The following is a 13,470-nucleotide window of genomic DNA, read 5'->3' as shown; positions in this document are numbered from 1 at the left end:
TATATAGTTCTACTCCATTGCTTTGTTCACTCAAAGTTTTTTAACCTTGGTAAACATGTCAAGGAAAGTTTACTATTCAAAGTTCTTAAACCAAAAAAATTGTCTTAATCAATTTTACCTTGTAATAACACAAACTATCATTTACAAAACATCAATTACGCATATTACAAAACACACATAATTGTTCGAATGTTTTATACTAAATAGAAGTCATAATTGTTCAAAACTATCTAACTATTACAATAGAAAGTGTCTATGAATAACAATAATAGTTTTAAGAAAAACTATTACAAAGCGTCAAAAAACTCCTTACTGCCTTGGCTTGATGAAGTCAGGTAGATCTCCCTCCATTCCTGATAAGAGTAGAGTTCAAATCATTATCAATAATCTTTCTAATAATTACATATCAGATGCGTGTGTATGAAAAAAAAGCGATTGGAAAAGTTCTCTAACCCTTGAAATTGTGATAGTAGTTTCTGCATCTCTGCCTGCATCTCAGCACGCATCCTTTCCTGCGATGTGGCCATCTCTTCACATAGGGACTGATAAGATGTCTCGAGCTCTTCTCGTTGCTTCCTGCATTCCTCGTGAACATCCATTTGGCTTGAGGATGTTGCTCGAGAAGATTTTGGCCGAGAAGGTTTGACACCTAACCCCATCCCTCGAACATGCTTCGAGCGTGAAACCCTGAGCACTTCCGTGAATGCCTCTTCTTCAGTGCAATTTGCGCTGTCTGAGTGAACTCTTGCCTCCATTTCATTCTGCACAAGCAAAATGAACATTAACTAAATCACTCACACAGACTGAATATTTATATTTGTTGCAAGTAATCATTTTATAAACTTACATATAAGCTCTCAACAACTTCGTTAACAAAAGACCCGTCCTTTTTGTGCGTAATGCTATAAAAAGCGAGAGGTCTGGGCTTGACACCAGTTATTTTTGTCTGCACATAAAACACATAATTAATGGTAATAAACTAAAATTACTTTGATAAGAAATATGCTTTAAACTCCTTACCTTCTTGTGAATAACGTTGATGAAGCAGCAGGTGCCAGCAGTGTGATTTGTTTTCAATTGGCTTCTATTGGCCGCATTTCGAGCACACTTCTCCTAATAGTGTTCAACCAAAAATCAAATATTCATTATATTACTTGCAGTTGTAAACAAACACTATAAATCCTAATTAACCAATGACTTTAAGAATATATATTTACCTTCCATTCTTTCGTTTCAAATGAGTCACAGATCAAAGACCATTGTTCCCGACTAAGATGAGTAGGAACAGTAGCCCTCGCCTTGGCGCTTGCTTCGGCCACCGCAGCCGGATCTTTGACATTAATGTCTTTGAAATGAGGCTTGTATTTATGCGAGTGCAGGTTGGAGCGCGACCTTGAATAGCCTCTACTTAGACCAAATTCTAAGCCTTCCACGTGTACTATATTATTATCATCCAACCTGAAGTAACTCTGCGACATAGTAATTACGCAAACAATAATGGTCAAAACTTTGTGACATTATTTCTACCAATTGGCATAATACACACAAACAATGGTCTAAACTTTGTACCTTCACATGGTTACCATCTCACTTGGGACCTCAGTCCAAGAATCATGATGCAAGTTGCAATGATTGCTTAGGACCTCACCAATCAACCTCGAGAAAAAACCGGCATTATCGCCTACAGGATATCGCTCCTCACCCTCGAACTCGATATCAATGGGACCATTCTTCGTTAGTTCCTTCAACTTCTTATTTTTGTTCTTTCCTCTTCCGCGCCTAATAGATGTGGTAGCTGTTACTCAAAACATAAAAACAGTCAGCATTAACGAATTCAATGGAAAAAAAAAAATTCTTTAATTTTTTTTTTTTTTTTTAAAAAAAAGAAAACTAATGACCATATGTTTACTTACATCCCACCGATGAGTGTACGGCATGAGACTGTGACTCGAAAGGATGGTCCTCCAGTGGCGATGTAAGTGGAGCATCTGGCTACTCCTCGACATGATGACCCTCCACCGGTGAAGTAAGTGCGGCATATGGCTGCTCCTCGACATGATGGCCCTCCACCGGTGAAGTGGGTGCGGCATCTAGCTGCTCCTCGAGATGATGGTTGTCCACCTGCATTGGGAGGTCCTCCACATGGCCTCGGCCTAGGCCCCGACCACGATTCTACTTAGTAGATGCTTTTGGTACTCGTTTTCCTTTATTCATGTCTAATTTTCTTGATTGACCTGTACCAAAAAACAAAAACAAAAACAAAAAAAATGATCAGTCATACTAGTTGGCAATATGTTTTTTTCAAAAAGAAAATAAAATAAGGAAAGAGACGTATTTGAATTGACACAGATGATTAACTATTCTACACCTTTACATTAAGGAAATCAAAGTGTAAATACAACTGCATTTGTTTGTAAAATTTAAAAGCATCCAACATTGGCACGTAAATTTCATTCAATCTTTTTCAGTTATTCTATATTTCCATTGGCATTTAATAGAAGTGTTTGGATTGACGAAGATGGTTAACGCATTTTACACCTTAATGATAAGGAAAGAGAAGTGTAATACATTATATTAACACATGTCATCATCATATTCTACATCGCTGTCGCTTGAAGATGAATCTTCGTAATCAGAGTCGTCTACATGTTCAAAGTCCGTATCATTGTTGCTAGATAACTCCTCCTCCTCGTCGGAGTTTGTGTCGTATTCTTCAATCAGCGAGTTATTACCAACGAACAACTTTGGATCAAGTTGTACATATAATTCATCAATAGGTATTGTTGGATCATCTCTACATAATATTGTGGAGTCTTCAACAATGGCAATATTTCCCCCATCACATACACGCTCCTCGTATACATCAACGTTCATACCTTGGTCATCATCTCTCTCCACTATTGCTGGAACATCGTATATGTTTCTATTGGTCAACTTCTGTACCACTTTCCAACTATCACCTAATTTGGGATCATTCAAGTAAAACACTTTCGCAGCTTGAGTTGCTAAAATGAACGGGTCAGACTCGTACCATTTACGAGAAGTATTCACAATCGTAAAGCCGTTGTCCATTTTCGTTCCCCTTGTACTCCCAATGTCCCACCAATCACACTCAAACAGGAACACCCGATTTGTGCCAAGATAACGTAACTCAAAAATGTTCCTCAGCTCACCATAGAACTCAATGATCGAATTGTTGTGCTCACCTTGAACAACAACTCCACTGTTCTGGGTAGTACGATTTTGTGCACATTCTTTTGTGTGGAACCTAACCCCATTCACAATACGACCTCTATAAGATCTAACTTGACGCTTAGCCCCGCATGCTAGATCATATAATGGTTTTGGGACATTTCCTCCATTGCGCGCACCATAGTATATATTATCTCCAAACCAACGCTCGAAATTAGCCTCATGCTTCTTCTGAATGTCATGGCAGCCATCTTGTTCAATCAACTGATAGTGTTCACTGCATATATATTCGAAATAAAATGTTAGCCGTCATCTTGTGACATGAGTAAACATAAAGTAATGATAAGAAATCTCTATCACTACACTTACTTCAAGTATGAATCGATGTCCTTACAATTGCTAAGCACATACCATTTAGCCATTGCAAAAAGATTCTCATCAAGTGTTACCAATTTTGCTACACCCAACGGTCAGACTCGTTGACTGAACACATCCAACTCTTCTTCCTTTTCTTCTCGGCCGACGTCAGCACTTCTCTCGGCACGATTCCATCTTGTCTCAATATCACGAAGATACATTGAGCAAAAGGTCAAGCACTCATTAGCGACATAGCACTCGCCAATTGAGCCCTCTGGTCGCGCTTTGTTCCACACATACCTCTTATATCTACCAAGTGTCCTTTCAATTGGATACATCCAACGATATTGCACTGGTCCCGCAAGCTCAGCCTCTCGAGGTAAATGAATTGCTACATGGACCATAATGTCAAAAAATGCAGGTGGAAATATTTGTTCCAACTTGCACAAGATTATGACAATGTTGTCCTTCATTTGCTTCAAGACATCTACTTTCAATGTCCGTGCACACAACTGCTTAAAAAAAGTACTCAACTCAGTAAACGTTGTTTGTATTTCAGGCTTTACATACCCACGGATTGCAACAGGAAGTAAGCGTTGTAAGAAGACATGAGAATCGTGGCTTTTCATTCCCGAAAACTTGCCAGGCAGCTTGTTCACACACCGACCGATGTTAGATGCATACCCGTCTGGAAACTTAACTCCTTTCAACCAATCACACAACCTTTTCTTTTGATCTCTTGTCAAAGTATACTTTGCAAGTGGCATTTTCGCCTTTGCACCATTTCCCTGCAAATGCAATTCCTTACGAATACCCATCTCATGCAAATCTAATCGTGACTTGTATGTGTCCTTTGTATTCCCATCAATATTCATCAATGTACCTAATACACTGTCGCATATATTCTTCTCGATATGCATTACATCTAAATTGTGCCTTAGTTTTAATGTTGACCAGTAAGGTAACTCAAAGAAAATACTCTTCTTCATCCAATTCAACTCATCAATTGGGCGCTTTCTCTTTGTCCCACTTCCTTTTCCAAGCTGCACACCTGTGACGCGATCGAGTTGCCGCAACAGCTCATCTTTTGACAATTCTTTAGGTGCTAATCTATGCTCCTCAGTACCATCGAACAATTCTCCTTTTCGGCGCCATATATGACCCCTAGGAAGCCACCTACGATGACCCATGTAACACGTCTTATTCCCATACTTCAATCTCTTGAACGTTGTATTCTTGTTACACACCGGGCATGCAAGCCTTCCCTTGGTAGACCACCCAGACAAGTTTCCATACGCAGGAAAGTCATTTATTGTCCACAGTAATGCTGCATGTAATTTAAATGTCTCTTTCGTCGATGCATCGTAAGTGCTTATGCCTTCATCCCACAATTCATGCAAATCATCAATCAACAGCCACAAATAAACATCAATCTCGTTTCCGGGGGCCATGGGTCCAGGGATAAGTAATGCCAATATCAAATTTAGAGCCTTCATACACATCCACGAAGGTAAATTGTACGGTGCTAATACTACTGGCCACATACTGTATGATGTACTCATATTACCAAATGGGTTGAAACCATCACTTGCCAAACCAAGTCGCACGTTGCGGGAATCACTAGCAAACCAGTCATGTTCCTTATCAAACTCTTTCCATGCAATGGAATCGGCCGGGTGTCTAAGAGTGTTGCCGTCATCTTCTCGTCCATCTTTGTGCCACCTCGTTTGTTTGGCTATATCTTTCAATGTGAACAACCGTTGCAACCTTGGTTTTATTGGAAAATACCGCAAGACTTTTTGAGGAATTTTCTTACCGCTACCTTTGACAATACTCCATCTTGAAGTGTTGCATTTTGGGCATTTATCTTTATCAGCATGTTCCTTCCAGAATAATACACAGTCATTCTTGCATGCATGTATCAACTCATAACCAATACCCAAGTCTCGGGTCCACCGTGTTGCTTCTCTATATGATTGTGGCAAGGTCTCTCCATTTGGAAGGGCCCCCTTTATCAAGTCAATCATCATATCGAATGCCTTGTTAGTCATGTTGCAAATCGCCTTTATATGAAGCATCTTCAAAATGAAAGAGATTTTTGAAATTTTCTTACAGCCTGGATAAAGTTCTTTCAGGCCATCTACACATAATCGGTCAAAAGATGTTCTCGGCAATTGATCGTCGGTTGTGGAACCTTGAGCAGCAGAGGACTCGCCTATGTTAGCATTGTAGAATGTCCCCATACGCACATCACCTAATAATTCTTCAACCTCATCAATCTCATATATCGTTTCATTCACACCCACAGATTGCGAGTTGCCAGTAACAATTACCCTACACGGATCTTCTTCCTCGTGGAATATCCATCGAGTGTAGTTAGTGTCAATTCCATGCACATCAAGTGATGCTCTACCAAGTCAATATGATGAAAATATTTGTTTCCACATTTACGACATGGACACTTTGTCTCACCATCTAACCCCCACACAATTACCAGCCATTCTTATGAATTCTTCAACACCAGCTTGATATCTGTTCGAACATCGAGTAGGTTCTCGCATCCAACTCCGATCCATCTTGATGTCTCTATAACTATTTACTCTTTGCCTACATTAATGCCCAAGTCACAAGAATACCAATAGGAAATGATTTAGGAGAATGAAAAAGAGAGAGAATGACAACTTATGTCAAAATCATTAAAGAGATAATGAAAAAGAGTGACAAACAAAGCTGATGATTTTAATGCACACTCGACAAGTGCTTCAATGGAGCAAGTCATTTGTGCTTGTTGGAGGGTTTCAGCCTTCTCAAATAGGTAAATGTCGTTTGAACACACACAATTAACTACAATGGAACTTTTCACGCCTATGCAACTTTATCTACGTAGTTATGTATTGAAAAGAAGCTACCTCCTCCAAGTATGGAGATTCCTACTCCTTTTTTTCATTTCCAATTTCCATATTCATGTTTCTAGAGGTCATCTCGACAACGTTCATAGCCCCTAGACTACAAATATACCCCAACACATCACAAGCTAAGATACCACAAGAAAGCTGTTTCCAGAAATACTATTATACATTCCCAAATAACTTAGAAACAAGCGCTAATTTCGTTAAAAAAAAAAAAGAAAAAAAAAAAAAAAAAAAAAAAAAAAAAAAACTGGGAAGTAGACAACAAAGCATAAATCATAGTCTATGCTCTTATATACTAGATAACTGCAAGCATAATAGAATAGCTACCACGCGCACTCAATAGAAAAAGAAATTAAGAATTACTAATCATCTTACAAACTCATGTGAGTCGTCACATATATGGTATAACATATATTGACAAGTAAATATATTTAGTAGGAATATTTTGGGGAATCAGAAGCTCACCTGCTCTGCATTCTGCAAAGCGAAAAGCAAATAAAAAAAATAGGAAAAGGTCTTTTTCCATGTGATATCATGGTTTCCAGGTTGATAATGTGGATATTTTTATAATGAATAATTGAAAGGACCATTCAACCTTTGTATAAAACAAAAGACTCTACCACCAGTCTATTAAACTGAGAAACAATTAAAATATATTTTATTAGTTAATTGGATCCGGTGGATCAAGATCACAGGGATTCATATTAAAATATATATACATTTGAGGCTTCGATGTACGTGTGAAAAGTCATGGTTATGTGGTTGGTTAGTTTAACATGTGTTTGTTTGTACTATGTGGAAGTATCAGGAATTCTTGTCGAGTAGTGAGGCTTTGGGGCTGTCAAAAGGCAGCAAATGGAAGTCTGATTCCTGCAACATGCATGAGGCTTCTGGGGTTCTGCTTTTCTTTCTAGAATAAAAGTAAGTGAAGAGACACGTTCCTTAATTTTTACAGTGCGTGTACAGCACCTCCCAATTCTGAGGAAGCCATATATTTTGGGTTAATTCCTCTGTCGTCCCTATCTTATTATGATATTAACAGCTAATTAACAATTGTTGTCCAATTATATGGACTTAAACAGGTCATTAGTTACCATCTTAACAATATATATATATATATATATATATATGTGTGTGTGTGTGTGTGTGTGTGTGTGTGTGTGTGTGTGTGTGTGTGTGTGTGTGTGTGTGTGTGTGTGTGTGTGTGTGTGTGTGTGTGTGTGTGTGTGTGTGTGTGTGTGTGTGTGTGTGTGTGTGTGTGTGTGTGTGTGTGTGTGTGTGTGTGTGTGTGAAGCCTGAAGCCACACTTACGAACAGTACCATATATGCTATGTTTTAGTGTTGTGCTAAATTGTTGCATGTCCAACATAGTAGTAGAAGCATATATAGTTAGACAAGGATCTTGACAAAATGGTGACAATCTTTCCTGTTAGATTTGTCCAAAGCTTTAGTTTGAAGGAGTTGCCCCACATGGAATATTTTGTTCTCTGTTCTCCGGCTGAAATTTGTCCAAAGCTTTAATTTAATTAATTCTCAACCACCCAAAAGGCCAAAATCCTTAATTGGTTTCTTTACTTCTCTTGGCTGACACGTCTCTCCCACACACTAAAAAGATGGTCCCCCACTCCCTCTCTCTTCCCCTTTTTTCTTTCTCTTTATCTCTTTTTCTTCCTGATCCTTCTCCCTCACTAGCACGCCTCTCTCCCTCTTCTTTTTTCTTTTCTTTTTTCTCTCTTTTTCTCTTTTCTTCCGGATCCTTCTCCCTCACCCAGCCCCTCTCTTCCCCTTTCTCTTTCTCTCTTTTCTTCCGGATCCTTCTCCCTCACTAGCACGCCTCTCTCCCTCTTATTTTTTCTTTTCTTTTTCTTCCTTCTTTGTTCTTCTTTCTTCTCCTCCAGAGCACTCCCGCACACCCAGCCCCTCTCCCTATCTCACGCACCGCTTTCCCTCTTCTCTCTTCTTCCTCTCTTCATCTTCCTCTCGCACACCCACACCTACACAACTTGAGAGAGATGAGCTGAGATCAAGAGTGAGAGCTCATGAGAACCCGAGCTGCTAGGGTCCGAGTTTCAGTCCATTAAGGTGAGATCCCTCTTTTCCTTTCTTTGGTTTTTGCTTAAGTTTTCCCCTAATTTTCTGTTAAGAATCGATTGGGTTATTTCTCTTGGGGCCTTTAACTTTCGGTGGGTGGATGATGTTTAAGGTTGCAGGTTCTATGGAGGTTTGGCTGATTATGTTGGGGTTTGATTTTCGTTATTTCTCTTGGGGCCTTTTGACTTTCGGTGGGTGGATGATGGCCCTCTTGTGTTTGGCCGGTTGTGTGTGTGTGGGTAGTGGTCATGATTTAAGTGAAATTCAAGCTGTGTCCTTGTGATTAGCCGTGTTTGGCGTCTCGAATCATAAAGTTGCCATCTGAGAAAAACAAAAGGTGGAGAGAGAGAGATACTGACCAATAGAGAAGCTTCGTTGTGTGGATTTGCAGTGACGAAATGAAATCGCTGGAGAAAAATATTAGAGAATAGATGAGAAACTGCTCGGCAAAATAGCATAAATTATTTGAAAGAAAGAAGAGAGCCTCTACCTGAAAAACGAAGAGCAGAATGTGATTTGACGAGCCTCGTATTCTTGCAATGAAGTAGGCGAGAAACAAAGAGGAGAATGTGAGAGAGAGAGAGAGAGAGAGAGAGAGAGAGAGAGAGAGAGAGAGAGAGAGAGAGAGAGAGAGAGAGAGAGAGAGAGAGAGGATTAGAATTAGGAATTTAGGGCAAACTGTCAGAATTAATTTGGTGCGAAATTTTCATTTAGCGCCAGTACTATTCCCGCTGCTTTTAATTTTCATTTTTCCCATTTAATTAATTATATGTTAATATATTTCTAAAAAATGAAAGTTATTAATTTTTCTTAAAAAAAAAAACAAATTTTCTTTTTATTATTATATTTTTTTAAAAAGGAAAAAATGCACAATCAATCCCTATAATTGCATTTATCTACCCAAAATACCCTTGGAGTTATTAAAAAAAAATTGAAAAAAAAATAACAAAAATTAATATAGCTAATATGAAAAAGGCCCCCCTTTTTGGTATTTTTAGTTTTTCCCCTTTTGTTTATTTTTTAATAATTTTCATTTTTAGCAAATGGTAATATCTTTTAATAACCTCAAGTGTGTTTGGAGCATAAAAATGACAAAATGTCTAATTTGACACGCGGTAGTAGTTTAGGGGGCCCTAATGTCAATTTTTAAAGTTTGAAGGCCTAAATAAAAATGTGATCATAGTTTATGGGGCTAAAGTATATTATGATCAATCAGATTAGTGCTTAGAATCTATCATATGTTAGATCAATTTAATGTTCAATCGATCCAACAATCTTATTTGGATTGATCAGATTTATGCACAATGATCGATCTTATGCACAAGGATCGTTCGGATGGTCTTACCACATTCTATTGGATGTTTGTATTATAATCCTGGATGATCTATCGATCCTATAGGTCTCTCAAGATCGATCGGATGATCTATCGATCCTATTGGTCTATCAAGATCGATCAGATGATCTATCGATCCTTAGATCATTAGATCGGCCTTGATCAATCAATAGGATCGATAGATTATCCTATCGATTGTGATCGATCAATAGGATGGATAGATTATTTGATCGATCTTGATTGACCAATAGAATCGATAGATCATCCGATCGATCTATAGGATCGATAGATCATCCAATCGATCTTGATAGACCAATAGGATCGATAGATCATCCGATTGATCTTCATAGACCAATAGGATCAATGGATCATCTGATCGATAGATCATCCGATCGATCTTGATAGACCAATAGGATTGATAGATCATCTGATCGATCTTGAGAGAACTATGGGATCGATAAATCATCCAAGATCGATCGATCCTATAGGTTTATCAAGATCGATCGGATGATCTATCAATCCTATGGATCAATCGCAATCGATCAATAGGATCGATAGATAATTCGATCGATAGATCATTCGATTGATCTTGATAGACCAATAGGACCGATAGATCATCCGATCGATCTTGATCAATCAATAGGATCAATAGATCATAGGATCGATAGATCATCCGATCGATCTTGATAGACCAATAGGATCGATAGATCATCTGATCAATCGTGATCAATCGATAGATCATCTGATCGATCTTGAGAGACCTATAGGATCGATAAATCATCCAAGATCGATCGATCCTATAGGTCTATCAAGATCGATCGGATGATCTATCGATCCTATGGATCAATCGCGATCGATCAATAGGATCGATAGATAATTCGATCGATTGATCATCCGATCGATCTTGATAGACCTATATGATCGATAGATCATCCGATCGATCTTGATAGACCTATAGGATTGATAGATCATCCGATCGATCGTGATAGATCATCCGATCGATCGTGATAGATCAATAGATCGATCGATCACGATTGATAGATAATCCGATAGATCGTGATCGATCAATAGAATTGATAGATCATCCGATCAATCTTGATAGACCAATAGGATTGATAGATCATCCAATCGATCGATAAGATCGATAGATCATCCGATCGATCCTAATCAATCAATAGGATCAATAGATCATATGATCGATCTTGATAAACCAATAGAATCGATAGATTATTTGATCGATCGTGATAAAGTTCGACTGATCAGACTTCACACAATGAAGGTTTGATCGATTAATATGATTGATAAACCATCTGATCGACCATAGTGCATTAATTATGAAAACAATTTTTTTTAAAAAAAAAAAACGAAAAATAAAAAAGAAAAACTAGTTTTCCATTAATTTTTTTTTACAAAAAAAAAAAAGAAAAAAGAACGATTTTTTTTTTTTGGTTGGAAGAAAAACCATAAATTAACTTTTTTTTTTTTTAAAAAAAAAAAAAAACCAATTTTTCGAAAAAAAAAACTAAAACAAAAAAAAAATGAAAAAGATTTTTTATTCTTTAAAAAACTAAAAATTTTGAAAACATAAAAAAAAAAAATAAACAAAAAAAGAAAAAAGGAAAAATATTATTAGCGGCAAAAAAAAAGTGGCCGCTAATAGTTTTATTATTAGCTAATTGCTTCCGGGAATTTCCCTCAGCTCCCGCCAATAATCAATTATTAGCGGCCATAACAAAAGTGGCCGCTAATAATCCAATAGTTGATTATTAGCGGCCACTAATGTCGCCGCTAATAGCTTCCCGAAATTTCTAGCAACTCCCCGCCAAGTTATTAGCGGCCACTTATTAGCAGCAACCCGAATTTCGACGCTAATATTAATATTTTATGTATTAGCGTCCATTTTTAGCAGCCACAATTAGGTGGCCGCTAATAGTATATAAAATAGCGGCAACTATTAGCGGCCACTTGTATTTGGCTGCTAATAGTGTATTATTAGCCACCACTTTTAAAAGTGGCCGCTAATAATATGATCATTAGCGGCCACTATGCGCTGGCCGCTAATGATGAAATTTCTTGTAGTGACCCTAAGCTCTTCCTGATGTCGAATTCCAAAAACCAGTGAGAGGTTCTTTGGTGAAGATCGAAGGCAGGCCAACAAGGGTGTGTACTGTGTAGACATGATGCTGCTAATAGTTGATGGCAGATGCACCCAGTCATTGCAAGCGTAAAAAGAAAAGTTGAGAAGACAAGGCACTGGGCTACTGGCATATCACATGGGATGTAGGGTGCAATAAGTGCAAATCCTAGGCTCACGGTCTTGTGTTAGTACCTTGAAGTAATTGAGAACAATGAGAATTGAGAAGTAACTAGATATTTCAAGAATGAAGTTGCAAGTCTGGCATACACCGACATACGTGGGGAGTTTTATGTGTAATTGTTTGCATTTTGATACATTGTTAAAGTTAACGTGTGTTTTGTTTGGGTCTTGACTCTTGTATCACTTAGAGTTTATGAGGGTTGAAAGGGTAAAGTGGATGATAAAGTATTAAAGTTAGTAAAAGACAAATAGTTTTGTTTGGTTAGATTGTGAAGTGCATGCCAGCTACATTAATTGTTTTGGTTTAATAAAAATAAAATTGTTTTGTTTAATAAAAATAATATCGAGTGTATTATAATAAGATAGTTAATTAGTTATTGTATGTTATCCAATAGCTTCTATCTTTGTTCCAAAAATTACAAATGGTTATTAGCTTATTTTATATATTTAGGTCTCATGTGGAATGCACAATGGGTATTCTTTTAGAAAAATGAATAGTTATTACTGAGAATGAAAAATGGTGAAATGAAATAATTATTCAAATTCTTTAGTTTTGTGACAACACATGCCACAAATAAAATTGAACCAAAATTACTAAAAAAACCTAAATAATTTCTTAGGGGTAATTACCTTTTCCCCCTATGAACTACCAACTTTTGCGCAAAGCCCCCACAAACTACCAACTCGACCAAAATAGAGCATTCAACTACCAAAGACAACCATTTTTCCCCCTTCCGTCAGTCAAAGGAGTTAAAACAAACGGTCAACGGGTCACGTGACCGTCACACGCCGTTTTACCCTCATTTTCTTCCTCTTTTCCCCCCATGAACTACCACCATCTTCCAACATGCCCCCATGTAAAACGGCACATGACCCATTGACTGTTTCTTTTAACCCCTCTAACTGACGGAAGGGGAGAAAATGGTTGTCTTTGGTAGTTGAATGCTCTATTTTGGTCGAGTTGGTAGTTCATGGGGGCATCGCGCATTTTTTGGTAGTTCATTGGGGGAAAAAGGTAATTACCCCAATTTCTTATTTTTTTTTTTAAAAAAAATCAAATCTTTCAAAAAAAAAATTGGGGTAGCTGATCACCCAAAGCAAGCCACAGGGTGGTGCGACCACCCCAGAGGTTTGCTATGGGTGGCCGGCCACCCATTAGGGTGGTTAGCCACCCACATATCTAACCATTTTTTCTTCTTCTTTTTTTTTTTTTTAAAAAAAAAAGCTTAGTCTGAAAAAATTAAAAATATATATATAAATTTTTTTTG

At 37.7% G+C, this 13,470-nt stretch overlaps 2 protein-coding genes and 1 long non-coding RNA gene across 4 annotated transcripts; 1 reads left to right on the top strand and 2 right to left on the bottom strand.

The window, feature by feature from the left end:
• Positions 1-252: 252 nt before the first annotated feature.
• Positions 253-2,127, bottom strand: LOC133863251 (uncharacterized). Its single transcript, XM_062299210.1, has 7 exons — positions 2,013-2,127; positions 1,584-1,795; positions 1,218-1,469; positions 1,021-1,113; positions 848-946; positions 454-761; positions 253-353 (listed from the first exon to the last, which is right to left on the bottom strand). Exons 1-7 carry the CDS (start codon positions 2,125-2,127, stop codon positions 332-334), a joined length of 1,101 nt encoding a protein of 366 aa, XP_062155194.1. The 3' UTR covers positions 253-331.
• A 1,535-nt stretch (positions 2,128-3,662) lies between these two features.
• On the bottom strand, positions 3,663-6,937 carry LOC133863250 (uncharacterized). Its single transcript, XM_062299209.1, has 3 exons — positions 6,927-6,937; positions 6,044-6,156; positions 3,663-5,956 (listed from the first exon to the last, which is right to left on the bottom strand). Exons 1-3 carry the CDS (start codon positions 6,935-6,937, stop codon positions 3,663-3,665), a joined length of 2,418 nt encoding a protein of 805 aa, XP_062155193.1.
• A 951-nt stretch (positions 6,938-7,888) lies between these two features.
• LOC133864631 (uncharacterized) lies at positions 7,889-9,299 on the top strand. 2 transcript variants are annotated; one of them, XR_009899529.1, is made up of 2 exons: positions 7,889-8,543; positions 8,672-9,299. It is a non-coding gene; the product is annotated as an uncharacterized LOC133864631 (long non-coding RNA). The 2 variants fall into 2 exon arrangements; XR_009899530.1 differs by having other exon boundaries at positions 8,665-9,299.
• Positions 9,300-13,470: the final 4,171 nt, after the last annotated feature.

The sequence above is a fragment of the Alnus glutinosa genome, chromosome 3 (assembly GCF_958979055.1).
Source record: "Alnus glutinosa chromosome 3, dhAlnGlut1.1, whole genome shotgun sequence".
Taxonomy (NCBI): Eukaryota; Viridiplantae; Streptophyta; class Magnoliopsida; order Fagales; family Betulaceae; genus Alnus; species Alnus glutinosa.
The sequence above is the reverse complement of the archived record's forward strand: the minus strand, read 5'-3'. Positions and strand labels throughout refer to the sequence as shown.